Genomic DNA, 17,920 nt, shown 5'->3' with positions numbered 1-17,920 from the left:
CTTTCTAGGAAAAGAGCCGACAATGAAGTTAATTCAATTAATTTATATCAGCACATTCAAAATTAGCCAAGCAATAATCGGGTTTGATTGCGGCGCAACGAACCCGATCGTATCGACATACTCTTTACTGGACACCGGAGAATGCGACTTCCACCTTGCAGACGTTAGCATAACCAACACAACAATACGACTCCTACAACTAGCGGAATTCAGAACGGCTCCAATCATACAATGCAAAATAGAGATCCAACGCACAATCTTCCGATGCGGAATGTTCAGCCACTTAGTACTAGTAGAAAACGCGATACAAGAATACCTTCTAGACATAAGCCATGAAAACTGTAAATCCATACACAACACCGGAATATTTAGATACGATAATTTTCACACAATCGCGAATTTAAAAGTAAACTCAACGAAATCCGTAGGAATAAGTCTAGCAGGAAATGCGGTAGAGAGCTCGTGTACAGGAGCGTCCTATTCCGATAGCTACGGAACATGGAATAAAGTATATGTACAAGGTCTTATAAAAATTACATTAATAGAATACACCGCGCAGGTTAGCCTTAATAATGATAAATTACGCTTATCATCAGGAACAATTTGTAAATTTTCGGATGAACACTGTATCGACATGGAAGGCGGACATACCTTCTGGTCAGCGCTACCGAGAGAAGATTGTCTTAAAACTAAATACGACGTATTATACCGAGGTCCGGTAACAAAACTAACAGCTAAAAATCGCGAAACATTATACACAATAGAAACAACCGACATCTCATTCGCGCTAGCAGCGAAAGGAAACATCGAAACTTGCAACAGAATATTAACAAAAACCGAACACCCAAAATTAATTATATACGAAAGATCACAAAATAACATACTATTCGATAACGACGCGCAGCCATCAAAAGAAATACTAAATTTAGACATTCTCACTTACACTAATTCAAAATTCGTATATGTAGAAAAACACTTCAGGGCTCAAATACAAAATTTATATTTAGACATTTTAAGTGAAAAATGCAAACTAGAAAGAAAAACAATCTACAATTCTCTATCCATAGCCTCTATTTCACCAGACGAATTTGCGTACAATTTAATGGAAAAACCGGGATATATTGCTAGGATTGCAGGAGAGGTGGTACACATAAAATGCACGCCAAAGGAAGTGCAATTACTCCACACAGACAAATGCTATACGCAATTACCAGTAACCTCAGGAAACCAAACACGATTCCTGACACCGAAAACACACATATTAATGAAGTCAGGAACCCAGATAGAATGTAACACAATCATTCCACAATATTACAAAATAAACAACAATTGGATAGCACTAACACCAACACCAAGACAAGCGCAAAATCCAGGAATTCTAAAACCTAACACAAATATTTCCTGGGAATACAAAGAAATAAATTCACTAGCATCAAGCGGAATTTATTCACAAGAAGACCTCCAAGAGCTCCAACAACACATCGTGTTCCCCCTAGAAAAATCAGCCTTGCTGAACACAATAGCGAGGGGCATGCTAGGAGAAGAAAGTGTACAAGGAGGACTAATCAACAACCTATTTACAGAAAACACGCTATCCCACATCGCAGAAAATACGTGGAATAAATTCGTGGAAAAATTCATCAAATTCGGTTCAATTAGCTCTGCAGTAATAATGATCCTTATAATCATTCATATCTGCAAGCTAATAATTGACACAATTATAAGAGGATACACACTGCATACATTATATGGCTGGTCCCTACACCTATTGGCGGCCATCTTTAGTTCAGTTACATACTTATTAGTGACATTAAAAAACAATAAAAACATCAAAAAGTTTCCAAGACGAAAACGCCTAACGAAAAACGAAGACATCGAATTAAACGAAATAAAGATAGAGCAACCATACAGCCTAAAATGGGGGATATCACCGCCTATCCCACAACGACCACCTGCACTCAGATCACCTACAGTCAAACCACCCGAAATCAAACCACCACAACCAATAAAACAAGAAAGAATACAGGTTTTTACGCTAGAAGCATGAAACTAAATAAACGCAACGCAGGAGGGAACGCAAGGAATACGCATAAATAAACACACTAATAAACTTTAAACTTTAAACAAAATAAAATTTTATTCAAAAATAAAAATGAAAAGTAACAAGATTTACAAAGTAATAATATACAATAAAAATCTTACAATAAAGGTTAACTAAAAATACGATTGGAAAGGGAAAGGAAGTGAAGGACTTATGAAATAACAATACACGAACCAAAAATAAGATTAAAAAAAATGAAAGTTTATTCAAAAAAATATATATATAATAAAACAAAAAAATTTTTTTTTCGCTTAAAAAGGAATACAACCAAAAAAAGATACATAAATTTAAGGAAAAACAATTTTTTTTCTCCTTCTTCTCTTATCTCCTAGAGGGCAACGTGGACAGCGTGGACAGCATTGGCCGCGTCTACTTCTCCTCAAAGAGAGGGGCAATCTCGAGGATACGATCCTCATCCCAGTCCAAAAGCTCTCTCAAAAACCGGCGGAACTCCTTACGGAACTCTTGAATCGCCCGGCGGTACGCCACATCGATCATTCCGGGGTAACACCGGAAACGGCCATCAGTGCGCTGAATGGAAAACAAAGGAAACAATATAAAACAAACGAACAAACAAACAGACAAACAAACAAACAACAACAACAAAAAAAATTAACACTTACCCAGGCGGCAAACAATTCGCTTTTCGGCTTCGAAAGGTCCATCGCAATGGTCCTGCCACGCAGTTAGGTAGAATACATGAAGCTGAAAAAAAAAAATATTTTATTCGAAATGGCGATACTGCCCGATCAACGGATATATATATCAATTACCCCACCAGGTGCACAAAATTTCCAAGTAAAACACAGGATATTAAACCGATGAAGCACTCAATAATACTCGGAACCAGCGCATGCAAAACACCGCTGTCTCAGCGCATACCAGCCACAATAGAGGATCTAAGAATTACCAATTTCATTTTAGAAACATTGAATTTAAAAGTTAATAAAGAAGCCCAGAAGTGTCGGTCTACAATATTATTCAGTACACGCACTATGTGTAGTTCCGCTACGCACCCCTACCGCCTCAACCTCAGCGGGGAGGGAAGTAAATGGTCATCCGAAAACCATTTACTCTTTGTAACATACCAATTCGTAAACGCAAAGAAATATTAGCAAAAAAAAAATTTTTACCCAGCGCAACAAATTCACACCAACTAAAAAATATTGTAATTACACTCACCTTAAAATTGTAAAACTCATCTAACTCATAAAACCGCAAACTATGAATTTGGATAACACAATCGCTTAAAGAAAATTTTCTTTCCAGATTTATTTGTTGATATCGTACCGATATGCAACAATCTAGGCGGCCAGGTGTCACGTCCTGTGACGCATTCTTTAAAATTTCTATTTCGCCACCCAAACTCTTTAAGCCGCTATTTCGCGACCTAAATTCTTTAAACTTATATTTCGCTATACAGATTCTTTAAACTTACATTTCGCGATACAAATTCTTTGAACTTCTATTGCACCATCCAAATTCATCGCTCCGCAAAAATTCTGAGTGAGCAACTCAGCCGGGTCGTCGTACGGCGAGAACGCTGACGATCCGGACGAGGTGGTTCACCCGAATTGCCAAATCAAAAGTCGACCTCATTAATCAATATATAATAACGAGACCAAACCGCCCGAACACAGACCAACTATAGTACAGAACTCGTATCAGATCAAATTTAGTGCAGACTCAAAAGTCATCGCGACCCGATCACTTCCGTGAAACTCGTTCAGAATCGGCCAGTCCGTTAACGCGAATCCGGATTTAATTCTAACACGCGTACAAAATCCGCAAAATACGACTCTGCTACGGGACCCAGAGACCCGACAGAGCAACTCGTCATTTGTAAAGCACGCGCAAGTTAAGAACTGTACGCAAGACCAATAAACATTTGTTGTGCTCGGAAGTGTGTGAACTTCAATTAAACGTCTACCCTACTGTCTACATCCACCAGGACGACTTATTTCTACAGGTATCCTCGCCCAGCGAAAGGTAAGTAAGAACCTCTACCTAACTAACAACGTAGATTAAATCATACAAAAGTACGCGGAGAACTCAGTGAGAGGGAGAACTTCGCGACATTACAAGTGTTTATTACGTATCTAATGTAGATATAGTAATGACGATAATGTTACAATCTGTGCATTGATCTGTGGGAAGTGATCACTATTTTACATTATATCTAATGAAGATATAGTAATAGTGATATTGTTATTAAATGTACATTGGTCTGTGTGATTAAATCAGTATAATAAATTTCATCTGATGTAGATATAGTAATAATGATATTGTTATTAAATGTATATTACATCTCCAATGTAGTGTTACGTTGCGCGTGCGACGGCGCAACGTAAAAAGGATAATAAAAAAAGAACTAGGAAAGAAAGACTGCTGTTTCAACTAGAAAATTGAAAGGCAATTTCCTATACTTTTTACCCTATTCTGAGCGCGATGGTTGGTATCGCTGCCACCAGTCTCGAGCGGGTTAGCGCTCTCGACAAATTAAAAGACGAAAGATAATTATTAAGATGTTAGAATTTAGAATTTGAACATTTGTTCTTTCGTTTGGGTTCGTTCAGCGCTTTAGGTCCCGTACGGGTCCCTCCTTGAATCTGTATGTAATGGTAGGCGTGTATTATTAAAAGAAACGTGTTTGGTGTGTTTGAAATAAATTTGAAACTGGTTAACTGGTAAAACTGATTTAATTACGAATTAGAAACAAGAATGTGAATTTAACAGAATTAATAATCAAGAATTAACGGATTTTAGAAAGTCAAAAATTGAAGATGTTAAATTTTGTAACTCGTTACTGAATAATACCAGTTTATAAATATCGTTTAACAAGTGTAACGTCCCGAAATTATTCGCGAGCACGCTACTGCACCGACGCGTAGGGAGAGCGGTTCCCTATGAGAAGGCGACTCGTATATATATATATATTATGTATTATTATTTATAGGAAGGGATTATAGGTTCGGGTGGCGCGCGGTAAAGGAGTAAAATCCAACGCTAGATTCCTTTCTCAAAAATGATAATAAGTGAATGTTTATTCAAGAAATTAAATGTGGTGTCTTGTGTATAATATAAAAATAAAATAAAAAAGTAGGTAAGTAATATAAAAGAATATTATTGAACGTAATTAAATATTGAATTTAAATAATGAATTTAAGTAATTAAATATTGAATTGAATTAATGTAGTTAATTAACAAATGTTGCGCCCTGTATTTGAAATACAAAAGAAAATAATGGTATTAGTAATGTACAATGAGTACGCCCTGGATTGAAAAATACAAAGAAACTAACAATTGTGTTTGTGCCTAAATTGGAATACAACAAAAGAAAATTTGATTATTACAAAAATAATTCAACCTAAAATAAAAATACAGAGTAAATAAATTGATTAGTAAATGCGGTTCTAGATACGATTATAAAACTTGAATTATAATTTAATATAATTTAATATAATTTAATACAATATAAATGATTCGAAAGAATTGTCGGGAAATTGGCCAAGATCCGTTCCGACGCTGTAGGAGTTGGCTCGTTCGGCCACAGTTCGGTTTCTGGGCAACTTAGCCGTCAATGAACAGGCCGCATCCAAGGAGCTTCTGATTTCGCTCGCTCGTTATACTTGGTAGCGAACTCTGCAAAACGGTATCGTCGCTCTAGAGCCAGTGTACTGATAGGCCGCATCCAAGGAGCTTCGGCTTTCGCTCGCTCGTTAAGCTTGGGTGCGAACCTGACACGTAGGAGAACCGCTGCGAACCGATAGTTGAGCGCCCCGGGTCTGACGCGGTACCTTTGCCGCTTTGCCGACAAAAGAGTCTAAGATTACTGAATTCTATATAAATCGTATCATAGACCCGTCTCGGACTACGATCAGAATCGAAGTGAAAATTCTTTGCGCGGCACTCTCGTATTTATACCGGAGAACTGCTGACGTAGCAGTTTTTTCTACCTGTGTTTTCGATACCGGAAGTGTTCGGACTTTGACCGGTACGTACGTGACTCCGTGCGTATCGCTATCTCTGTCTACGCGCTATTGCCGTCTCTCTCTATTTATTTCGCGCGCTGTGTCGATCTTTTATCGACGCGGTAGAATTATCGACGCGGTAGAATTATCGACGTATATTCTGAAGTATATAAAATATTTGTTAAGCGTAAATATTAATAAATATAAGATTCTGTTTATTTGTTAATTACAAATATAATTATTTAAATCAATGTCGTACAAAATAAATAAAATGAACTGTTACATGTTTATAATTATAAAAAAAACGAAAAATGAATAAATATTTTAATAAATATTAATTATTGAACTTCTTCTTATTTACTCCTCTTCCTGCTGGATGTTACAGCCTTCCCCCTGTGTTAGTCTCTTGTCCTCAAGAGACTCTTTGGTTGTTGTTCGTTTTCCGGAGCAGAATTTGCATAAACATTTTCCTTCGTCGTTTCTGGGGGATGCTGCCAGATTTCCAAAATATTTGAGGATCCTTGCATGTTTTCGTCTTGGATCCTTCTTATCTGCTTTTTTATAGATTTTCCAATTTATTTCTAGTATCTCGATGAGGGTTAACCTCCATGGTGTGTCCGTTTCTTGTTTCTGCTGTGATGGAGTCTTTGGAGAATTTTAAGAATAGTTAGTAAAGATTATTGAATAAATAAAAGGATACTTGTACCTCGTTTAGTTTCTTCAAGGCTTTTCTTAAACGTTTTAATTGTTGTCTTTTTCTTGCACGTCGTGTCATTTTAGTAGTTAGAAATTTTTAAAATCAAATATGGCGTTCGCGTAGGTGGCGCTTTACGCCTTCTTTCTTTCTTTAACCTTCTTTCTCTCTCTCTCTTTACTCTTGTGAGAAGGACCATAATGGCGGTTATGGGTTCTCATTAAATAAATGCTTTTATAGTGAATAGAATTATAGTTTATTTATATATTATCTCTTTTTTTTTCTTTTTTTTTTCTTTTTTTTTTTAAATATACAATAATAGTTATTTTTAATGCTGCCAAAATAGATTACTTAAATATATTATATCGCAATCTTCGGAGGGGAAGATCGCTCCCTGCTCGAAAATCTCCTTGTCGTCCTGCTCCATGTTTCTCATGGCTATCAAGCACTTGTTGCAGGCTAAGGCGGGCTGGAAATCGGCGTATTCCCAGCCGCAGGATACACAAGAAGTTTGTTGTATGCCAAACTCCTTTACAACGAAATGATGGGAACCTTGGTGTACCCATTGTCCCCGTACTTCAGGTTGTACATATCTGGCGCAGTTGAAGCAAAGCCTTTTTGCAGTTGGGTTGAATATATTTTGGAATGCTACACTGCAGTCTATAATGCAGAGGGCATCGACTATCGCCACCGGTGCACGCATTTTTCTATTTTCTATAAATTATTATCATATTTAGTATTTATTTTCTGGATTTTAATTTATATAACACTTACTTTTCTTTACAACTTTTCACTTTTCTCACAATTTCTTTCTTCTTTAACTTTTCTTTTTTCCGTTTTTTCCTAAGAAAACTTTTTACTCCGTTTCTGACGGTTGCTCCAATACAGTAACGTTCTTTTTAGAGTGCTTCCACTTGCTTCCAACGGTTTTTTAGATTTTCGTTAAAGCGCATGCGCGTGTTCATGAACCTAGTTGATTTTTGCATCGATTTTCACGTTTGATCTATGTTGCTGATTGGTAGATAGGCCCTCTTTAGCCTATCTTTATGAACGATGCGCTTTTTATTGGGTCCTATTGTCAATTCTATGTTATTTGGTTCTATGTTTCGAAGTATAGTGTATGGTCCAGTGTATTCTTTTTCAAATTTATTTCTTCTAGGCGGGTTTAATAGCATAACTTTTTCACCTGTTTCGTAATTTATTGGTCGAATTTTCCTGTCGTAGTAGTGTTTTTGTCTGTGTTTTTCTTTTTCCAAATTCGATTTTGCTATTTCGCGTAAATTGTACAGTGTTTGAATTAGTTTTTCAATATATTCGGGGTATGTTTTTAAACTATCAATCGGTTTCACACTTGATGGTTGTCGAGCTTTCTTTCCGAAAATTAATTCATGTGGTGTAAATTTCGTTCCTTCGTGGATGCTGGTGTTATAGGAGAACATTGCTTGTGGTAACCATTCATCCCAATGTTTTTCCTTTGAAATATAATGTTTTAAATATTCTATTAAAACGTGATGACTTCTTTCTGGTGACCCATTTGATTGAGGATGGAATGAAGATGTTCTGTATGTTTTGATCTGGAATGTTTTGGCTAATTTCTTCATTAATGAACCAGTAAAACATGTACCTTGGTCTGTAAGTATGGCTTTTGGACTACCAAATTTGCATATAAAGTTTTCTGTAAAAGCTTTTGCTACTTCTTCAGATGTGGTTGATATTAAAGGTATTGCAGCTGAATATTTAGTTAAATTATCCTGGATGGTGAGTATATAACTATTTCCTGATGTAGTAATTGGTAGTGGTCCTAATATGTCTAAAGATACTTTGTCAAATGCATCAATAGGGGTGTCAGTGATGACCATAGGTTCTTTGTTTTTCATCCTTACTAATTTTACTTTTTGACAACTGATGCAGGTTCTAATATAATCAGTGATTTCTTTTTTCATGTTCTTCCAATAATAATTATTTCTTATTCTATGGTAAGTCTTTTTTATTCCTTTATGTCCTCCTACTGGGCTTTCATGGTTTTCTTTAATGATCTGTATTCTTTCTTCTTTAGGTGGTGTGATAATGATTCCTTTACATAATGTGATGGAAATGTTTGATTCTGCAAAAATTACTTGTAGGAGTTTATGTAATCCTTTTAATTCAGGTATAGAGCATTCTTGAATTTGTCTTTTATGGAATTCTTGATAAAGTATTTTTAGTGTTTTAGGTAGGTCTTCTCTTGATTGTGTTACTAGGCCAAATATTTCTTTATTCTTCTTTTTTAAATGTATAATAATTTCTTCCTGTTGAGGTATGTGTATTTTTATTTTTTCTTTTTGTAAAAATTCTCTTGATTGATTGTCTATTGGTTTTCCCTCTTCATTTAGGAATACAATTACAATCCCTTTCTTCATCCAGAGGTGGTCAGTTGTCTCTACTATTTTTGATGTGACTGGTAGGTTGCTGATCACTTTTGGTGGTGTTATTTTATGTGTGGTAAGTTGGTCTTCTTCTTTAATAATTTTAATGGGAGTTATAGGTGCTGTAGATGTACTTCCTGAATCAGTTTTTTCTTCCTTTTTCAGCTCTGAAAATTCTTCTTTGGTTCCTAAAGATGCTCTTTTTGTTCCTGAAGATGCTTTTTTTATTTCTGAAGATGCTCTCTTTGTTCCTGAAGATGATTTTTTTATTTCTGAAGATGCTCTCTTTGTTCCTGAAGATGAATCTATCTTGGGTGGCTCTCTATATATATGTTTGGGTAGAGTTATTCCCTCTTCAAAATCTTCAATTTCATCACCAATTATTATTGGTTCATGTCTCCTTTTAAGTGGTTTAGGAGGTTCAGAAATTAGTTGTTTTTTAGGTAATTGGTGAATTTCTACTGTGATTTTTTTTTCGTTCGGTCTTCTCTTTTTATATTGTTTGTTTGTAGAGCTTGATGTTTCTTTTTTTCTTTTCCTGTGTTGTTGATCTTGGAATTCATCAGTATCGCAATATTCTGATTCACTGGAGGTAATATCTTCTTTTGGACGTTTTTGATGTTGACTGCTGCTTGTTTTATGTGGTCTTTTGTGGTGTTGTGTAATTTTTCCCTTTTTTATTTCTCTCTCAGAATCAGATGAAGTATCTCGCTGGCGTGTAGAATATTGGTGTGTTGTTTTCTTTCTTACAATACTTCTTTCGGATTCGGAGGAAGTATCTCTTTGTCGTGTGACATGTTGATACGATTGTTTTTTCTTTTTTGTCTGTCTGTTTTGTTCTGAAGATGTGTCTCGGCGTCTTGTTGGATATTGATGCGTTTCTTTTTTCTTTTTGACTTCTCTGGAGCTTGATGATGTTGTTGGTCTCGGTCTTGTAGGGTGTTGATGCGTTTCCTTTTTTTTCTTGTGTTCCCTAGAATCGGATGTCGTCGATGGTCTAGGACGTGTAGGGTATTGGTGGGTTTCCTTTTTCTTTTTGTACTCCTTAGAATCGGATGTCGTCGATGGTCTAGGACGTGTTGGGTATTGGTGGGTTTCCTTTTTCTTTTTGTACTCCCTAGAATCGGATGTCGTCGATGGTCTAGGACGTGTTGGGTATTGATGCCATTGTTTTTTCTTCTTAATTTCTCTTGATTCGGTAGTTGAAGTAGTTGCTCTAGGTCTCGTAGCATACTGGTGCCATTGTTTCTTCTTTTTTACTTCTTTTGAATCTGTGGTAGAGTGTTTCCGTTTTGCTTGAATTGGTAGTGTTACAATAGGATTTCGGGATAATGCGTCGGCGTTTATGTTTTGTTTTCCTGGTTTATATTTAATTTCGTAATCGTATTCGCTTAGTTTTAGTTTCCAACGCATTAATCTTGATGCGGGATCTGTTAGATTATGCAGCCACGTTAATGGTTTGTGGTCTGTTATTAGATAAAATTTTCTTCCATAAATATAGGGCCTAAAATGAGTTACGGCATATATAACTGCTAGTAATTCACGTTCTGTAGCAGAGTATTGGGTTTCTGCCTTGTTTAAAACTCTTGAAGTATATGATACTGGTTGATCTTTTCCGATTTCGCCTTGGCTTAGTACTGCTCCAACGGCGATTCCAGATGCGTCCGTAGTGATGTTGAATGGTTTTGTGAAATCTGGATACTGAAGAATTGGTTCCTCGCATAATTTATCTCTGAGGATGATGAAGGCTTGTTGTTGCTGTTGCGTCCATTCGAATTTTTGTTCTTTCTTTGTTAAATCGGATAAAGGTTTAGCTATTTTTGAAAAATTCTTGATAAATCTTCTGTAATATCCGCATAAACCAAGGAATTGCCTAATATTTTTAACTGTTTTTGGAACTGGAAACTCTTTGACCGCTTCTATTTTCTTTGGGTCAGGCTTCACTCCATCTTCTGTGATAATGTGTCCCAAATAGGCTACTTCCTTCTTTAGTAGCTCGCATTTTTCCGGCTGGAGATATAGATTTGCTTCTCTCAGTCTTGCCATAAGTCTATTAAATTTTGTTTCGTGTTCTTCTATTGAACTAGCATATATTACTATGTCGTCAATATACACGAATGCTTCAACCCCTTGTAGTCCATCCAGAACGTTGTTCATAAGCCTTTGGAATGAACCTGCAGCATTCTTTAAACCAAATGGCATTCTCTTAAATTGGAAGTGTCCAAATGGTGTCGAAAATGCTGTTTTGTGTTTATCGTCTGGATGCATGGGTATTTGATGGAAGCTAGACTTTAAGTCGAATATTGAGAAATATTTTGCGCTTCCCAATTGATCTAAAATATCGACTATATTTGGCAATGGATATGCGTCGCTAATGGTTTTTTTCGTTTAATTTTCTGAAATCGATAACTAATCTCCATGATTTATTTCCTTGTGTATCTTCTTTTTTTGGTACTATCCAAATTGGAGAATTGTAAGGTGATGATGAATGTTCGATGATATCTTTCTCTAATAATTCATTGACTTGTTTATTTACTTCTTCTTTTAGTGCTTGCGGGTATCTATATTGCTTTATATTAACTGGAGCTTCGTCGGTTGTAATTATTCGATGAAAAATTTTGTTTGTAGCTCCAAGTTCATCTTCGTTTAAATAGAATCGATCAGCGTTGTTTGAAATTAAATTTTTTATGCTTGATTTTTCTTCTTTATTTAGATGTTCCAGGCGAAGTGATGTAAATAGTGTGGTTATGCGTTTAGTAGAGTCTGATAGTGTTTCTTCTTCTTCTTCTATTTTGATTTCTTCGTATGGTTCCAATTGTACGGTAGGCATTTCAATTTTTATTTCTTCAGAAGAGACATTTGTTGCATGAAGGAAGGCTATTCCAGTTCTGTTTGTTACGACTGCGTTTCCCATGTATAATTGTGGATGTATATCAATTTTTGGTATAAAGCCTGTTGTTTCTTCTGTATTTTCTATTTTGATAGGTATTGTTGTCCTAGTTCTTGATGGTATGGTGATTAAAGGTTCTTGGAATGGTATAATATAATTGTTGACTATGAGCATAGATTTGGCATAGTCAATGTTCGCTCCGCTATTCTTGAAGAATTCTGTTCCTAGTATTCCATCGTGTGCTATTGGAAGGTCCTCCACGACGTGGAATATGGACTCTGTATCCAGCGCTTTTACTTCGATGTAGCCTAGGGTTGAAAGATATCCTTCGGTTATTCCATTTAATTCGAAGATAATATTTGTATTAATTATCGCTTTATTTGATATAATATGTTTTTTTATAATATTTATATCTGATCCAGTGTCGATCATTAATGATGCTACTCCTTGATGAAAATTTTCACTTATGAGTTTGATGCTTGGAGGTTTTTCTGCGTAATTTGCTTTTAAACACAGGTTTGTTTCTTTACGTACCTGTGGTTCTTGAGTTGTAGTTTGTTGTTGTGGTTGATTTTTGATTTTTTCTTGATATGCTTTTTTCCTGCATTGTTCAATAGTATGGCCAATGTTTTGGCAATAAGCGCATATTGGAGGTTGTTGTCTTCTCCAGTTTGCGGTGCCTTGGTACCAGTTATTAGGAGGTTGATTTCCCGGGGTTTGATTTGTTGGATTTGCCAAAGGTTGGTTTGCCGGATGTTGAAAAGCCGGTGGTTGTCCCGTTCCTTGGCGTTGATATGAAGGATTACGACCCATATTTTGAGGCTGGTTCACCGGGGTTTGGTTTTGTGGAACCCGGTTTGGTTGCATCCATTGATTTCTTGGCTGATTGTAATTATTGTAGTTGTTGTAGTTGCTGTTGAAGTTGTTGTTATTATTGTTAAACCAGCAATTTTGAATCGTATGTCCCGGGCGCTGGCAATGCTGGCAATATTTTGGCTGCCACTGGATTGATGATACCTGCTGCCTTTGGAATGAACGGCTACTGCAGGTGTTGGTGCTGTGGCCGTATCCAAAACAATTGCTGCATTGAACGGCCTGGGTATATCCCTCAGTTATCTTCGTTCTCATCATGTTTTCTTTGTATTCCGCTTCGCCTTTGATAGCTGCGCTAATTGCATCGTCTAAGGTGTCGAATTCGCAATTTCGCAATCGACTGAAGATTTCTGGTTTCATCCCAGTCAGAAATGCTTTGACAGCATTGGCTTCTGCAGATACATTATATTGCTGCGTATGATCAGGAACTTCGATTTCATTACAGTTCTGAATTTGCAGCAGGATACTAGAGACTCGGCTGCTATAGTCGACGACTGCTTCGTTCGCCATTTGAGCCATCTTCGACATGTCTCCGTATAGTTGTATCGATGAGTACAAAGGAGCAAATCGTGATTTTAACACCGTAATTAGCTGTTCGATTGTATTGTAGTCTCCGCTCAATACTACTCTCGAAGCTTGTCCATATAATTTGTTTTTAATTAACTGGACTAGGCCGTATTCGGCGTTTGGTGAAATCATTCCTCTAGCATTAAGGCAATTCTTCGTGAATTGATACACGGATATGTTGTGGCCATCGAAAGGTGGCACTATGTCCGCTGCATCCCTTATGCTAATAGGTCGGTTGCCCTCGACTGGTACGTTGGCTTCGTTAGCCATCTTATAACTATTTATTAATGTGTATATATATATATATATATGTGAATAATTTTTTTTTTTTTATTTCTACGTATGTATCCTTTTTTTTTATTTATATATATTTTTCTTTTTTCTTGCTTATTTATATATATATATTTTTTTTTGTTTATTATATATATATTTATTTATTATTATTATTATTTTTTCTTTTTTTTTTTCTTTAATTTATTAATATGTACTTATATAATTAATTATATCTATGCTTATCTTCTAATTTGTTTTAAGAAAGGTTCCAACGTCCGCTAAGAATTGTATTCTATTGCCACACTGTCGAACAGAAAATTTATATGAACCGAACTGACTCGACGGATTCTACCTGTTTCAATGACTCGACCAATCCCAACGCTGTCACCAAATTTTTATCTAATAACTACGTGTAACGTCCCGAAATTATTCGCGAGCACGCTACTGCACCGACGCGTAGGGAGAGCGGTTCCCTATGAGAAGGCGACTCGTATATATATATATATATATTATGTATTATTATTTATAGGAAGGGATTATAGGTTCGGGTGGCGCGCGGTAAAGGAGTAAAATCCAACGCTAGATTCCTTTCTCAAAAATGATAATAAGTGAATGTTTATTCAAGAAATTAAATGTGGTGTCTTGTGTATAATATAAAAATAAAATAAAAAAGTAGGTAAGTAATATAAAAGAATATTATTGAACGTAATTAAATATTGAATTTAAATAATGAATTTAAGTAATTAAATATTGAATTGAATTAATGTAGTTAATTAACAAATGTTGCGCCCTGTATTTGAAATACAAAAGAAAATAATGGTATTAGTAATGTACAATGAGTACGCCCTGGATTGAAAAATACAAAGAAACTAACAATTGTGTTTGTGCCTAAATTGGAATACAACAAAAGAAAATTTGATTATTACAAAAATAATTCAACCTAAAATAAAAATACAGAGTAAATAAATTGATTAGTAAATGCGGTTCTAGATACGATTATAAAACTTGAATTTATAATTTAATATAATTTAATATAATTTAATACAATATAAATGATTCGAAAGAATTGTCGGGAAATTGGCCAAGATCCGTTCCGACGCTGTAGGAGTTGGCTCGTTCGGCCGCAGTTCGGTTTCTGGGCAACTTAGCCGTCAATGAACAGGCCGCATCCAAGGAGCTTCTGCTTTCGCTCGCTCGTTATACTTGGTAGCGAACTCTGCAAAACGGTATCGTCGCTCTAGAGCCAGTGTACTGATAGGCCGCATCCAAGGAGCTTCGGCTTTCGCTCGCTCGTTAAGCTTGGGTGCGAACCTGACACGTAGGAGAACCGCTGCGAACCGATAGTTGAGCGCCCCGGGTCTGACGCGGCACCTTTGCCGCTTTGCCGACAAAAGAGTCTAAGATTACTGAATTCTATATAAATCGTATCATAGACCCGTCTCGGACTACGATCAGAATCGAAGTGAAAATTCTTTGCGCGGCACTCTCGTATTTATACCGGAGAACTGCTGACGTAGCAGTTTTTTCTACCTGTGTTTTCGATACCGGAAGTGTTCGGACTTTGACCGGTGCGTACGTGAGTCCGTGCGTATCGCTATCTCTGTCTACGCGCTATTGCCGTCTCTCTCTATTTATTTCGCGCGCTGTGTCGATCTTTTATCGACGCGGTAGAATTATCGACGTATATTCTGAAGTATATAAAATATTTGTTAAGCGTAAATATTAATAAATATAAGATTCTGTTTATTTGTTAATTACAAATATAATTATTTAAATCAATGTCGTACAAAATAAATAAAATGAACTGTTACATGTTTATAATTATAAAAAAAAACGAAAAATGAATAAATATTTTAATAAATATTAATTATTGAACTTCTTCTTATTTACTCCTCTTCCTGCTGGATGTTACACAAGGGTAAAGATGACTTATAAAAGTAACAAAAACATAACGAAATGCACGCTCTGAGATTACACTTGAGGTTTTTCGCTTTTATAACAATCGCGGGAGATGATTGTTGCGATCCCGTCTTCCCTTATTTTAATTGGAAATTTGGCGTATTTCCGCCGTGAGGATACACCCTAGCCAGAGATATTCTCGGCACCCTCGAAAGGGCAGGACTAAGGCCCCCCCTTTTATAGAATATAAAATGAATTATGAAAACGGAATCGTAACGCAAGTTTTAGTTGTACGTATTTATCAAATACCTCAAACGTTGGAACGATCTGACCGGAGGAATTCTCGGAACCCAAGAAGGGCTGGACAGATCGTCCGTTTTGCCAATAAATAGTCGTCGTGTTCAAAAATGGTAAATGGATCGACTTACCGAAACGCTGTTTGATATAATACAAGATAACAAATTGCTTGTAGTGATCTTAATGCTCGCTGGATATTCTGGAACACCAACGAACGGTAAGGATCGTGAACACTGCACTTGTCGCGGCGATAATTAATTAAGCGAACGAGTACGACGACGAGAGACAAACGAATACGAACGGAGAGATTATGTAAATATTTTATTACCCGAAATGAAGCTAATACGAATTATACGCGAGCAAACGATTTAAAATCGGAAAGAAAAGATAGAAAATTTAGGTAGAAGGAAGATTTTACGTGCGCGTCAGTGAGTCTTTGTTAAGAATCGCGCGATTTCAACTCGCACGGCACTCTGCCTCGCTACGCGGAGGACTTTACCGCAGAGGAAAACTGTCGCGATTTCCGAACAACTATGTCTCTCGGACACACGGGCTCAAGATCACGTACCTCGACGATTGATCGATCAAGAGTGTCGAAATTTGCGCGAGATCGACGGGCGAAGGGCCCGTCGCGCGATCATCGTCCTTGGAGGGGACGGATTGACGAATCGTGGCACGTGCTCGGAAGTGTCGCGTGCCCGGTGATTGGTTAAGACGCGCGAGCTAGACAAAGATTCTTCATCCCCTTTCTTTGGTGTTCCTTTTTCTTTCTAACACGTCGCCATGATGGTTTCAACGGTTTTCTAGAAACTACGCAGTATTTCCTTCAAATGTATTATTGCTAATTTACAGCTATTGCTTCAATTTGAATATCCAAATGTTGAACTGTTAAATGATACTATTAATTTGACCAAAACACGAATGATCTTGAAATCGAGATATATAATTTAACAATTGAAGCCGTTATCCATTTATTTGCCCTTAGCAGGATCAGAATTATTTATCTTTCCTGATTTATAGTAAGATCTTATCAGCGTAAAAGCGGACGATGCATTTACGATGATCGCAATGCCGATTATGCATTCATTTACAATCTTTCGCATAACCATTTCGGTGGAATCGACATTTCGTTAGCAATGAATTTAAACATTTCTACCAGAACATTCCTTTGTTCGAAATTTGTCGTTGTCGCTAGGTAGTTCTTAGAATTTCGAATACAATGATGTTTATTGCTTCGAACGACCCTTGATTTTCGAACGGCGGTCGAACGTTCGCGACGTTAGGCTTTGTAAAGGTTCTCATTTATTTTAGTTTCGGCGTTTAAATTCATATTCATCCATCCATTCTTTTCACACTATCATTCGGTCAGGTAATAATGATCCTGATCGGACCGGCTGACGCTTTGTGCAAATGAGAGGGAAAGAGTTTCCTCGACAAGGAAGTTATTACGGTTTTCCCGTTTCTACGCAGTTACCAAGGGAAATTCCCGGAATGCGAAGCACTGGATAACTGCGTAGCGCTGGTGTTGTGCTAACGGCTCTCTCTCTCTCTTACGAGCTAACGCGAGTTTTTGTGCGTTACCCGATTGTAAACTGTCTTATATATCTATGGTTGGCGACGAGAGCTTCAAGGAGGGTCACGTAAACTATTGTAAAGAAGGAAACAGAAATAACCTTTCCTCGTGTACCTCGCATGAGAAATTTTCGGAACCCAAGGGCTTGACAAGATACACGATTCCAGGGTAGAATAGAATAAAGAAGAGAAAGCAATAGAAGAAGTCAAAAATAGAAAAGAATTAAACTCAAACTCTTATTTGCACACCCCTGCATGAGAAATCCTCGGAACGTCGAAAGGCTTGTCAAGGATGTACAAGGTAGAGGAGGAATGAAAAGATTGGCGGAAAAGCGAAACACCCACCTCACGACCCTTACATGAGAAATCCTCGGAACC

General features: G+C 36.8%; 1 protein-coding gene across 1 annotated transcript; it reads right to left on the bottom strand.

Moving 5' to 3' along the window:
- Window positions 1-12,287: 12,287 nt before the first annotated feature.
- Window positions 12,288-13,581, bottom strand: LOC123988834 (myb-like protein AA). The gene is made up of 2 exons (XM_046289583.1): window positions 12,596-13,581; window positions 12,288-12,369 (listed from the first exon to the last, which is right to left on the bottom strand). The coding sequence occupies exons 1-2, from the start codon at window positions 13,460-13,462 to the stop codon at window positions 12,355-12,357; spliced, it is 882 nt and encodes a 293-aa protein (XP_046145539.1). The 5' UTR covers window positions 13,463-13,581; the 3' UTR covers window positions 12,288-12,354.
- Window positions 13,582-17,920: the final 4,339 nt, after the last annotated feature.

The sequence above is a fragment of the Osmia bicornis genome, unplaced genomic scaffold, assembly GCF_907164935.1.
Source record: "Osmia bicornis bicornis unplaced genomic scaffold, iOsmBic2.1, whole genome shotgun sequence".
NCBI classification, from domain to species: domain Eukaryota; kingdom Metazoa; phylum Arthropoda; class Insecta; order Hymenoptera; family Megachilidae; genus Osmia; species Osmia bicornis.
This window is presented reverse-complemented; position numbering and strand designations above follow the sequence as displayed.

Excerpts from the sequence above, each read along its gene's own strand:
- LOC123988834 (XM_046289583.1), bottom strand. The coding sequence starts at position 13,462 with ATGTCGAAGATGGCTCAAATGGCGAACGAAGCAGTCGTCGACTATAGC.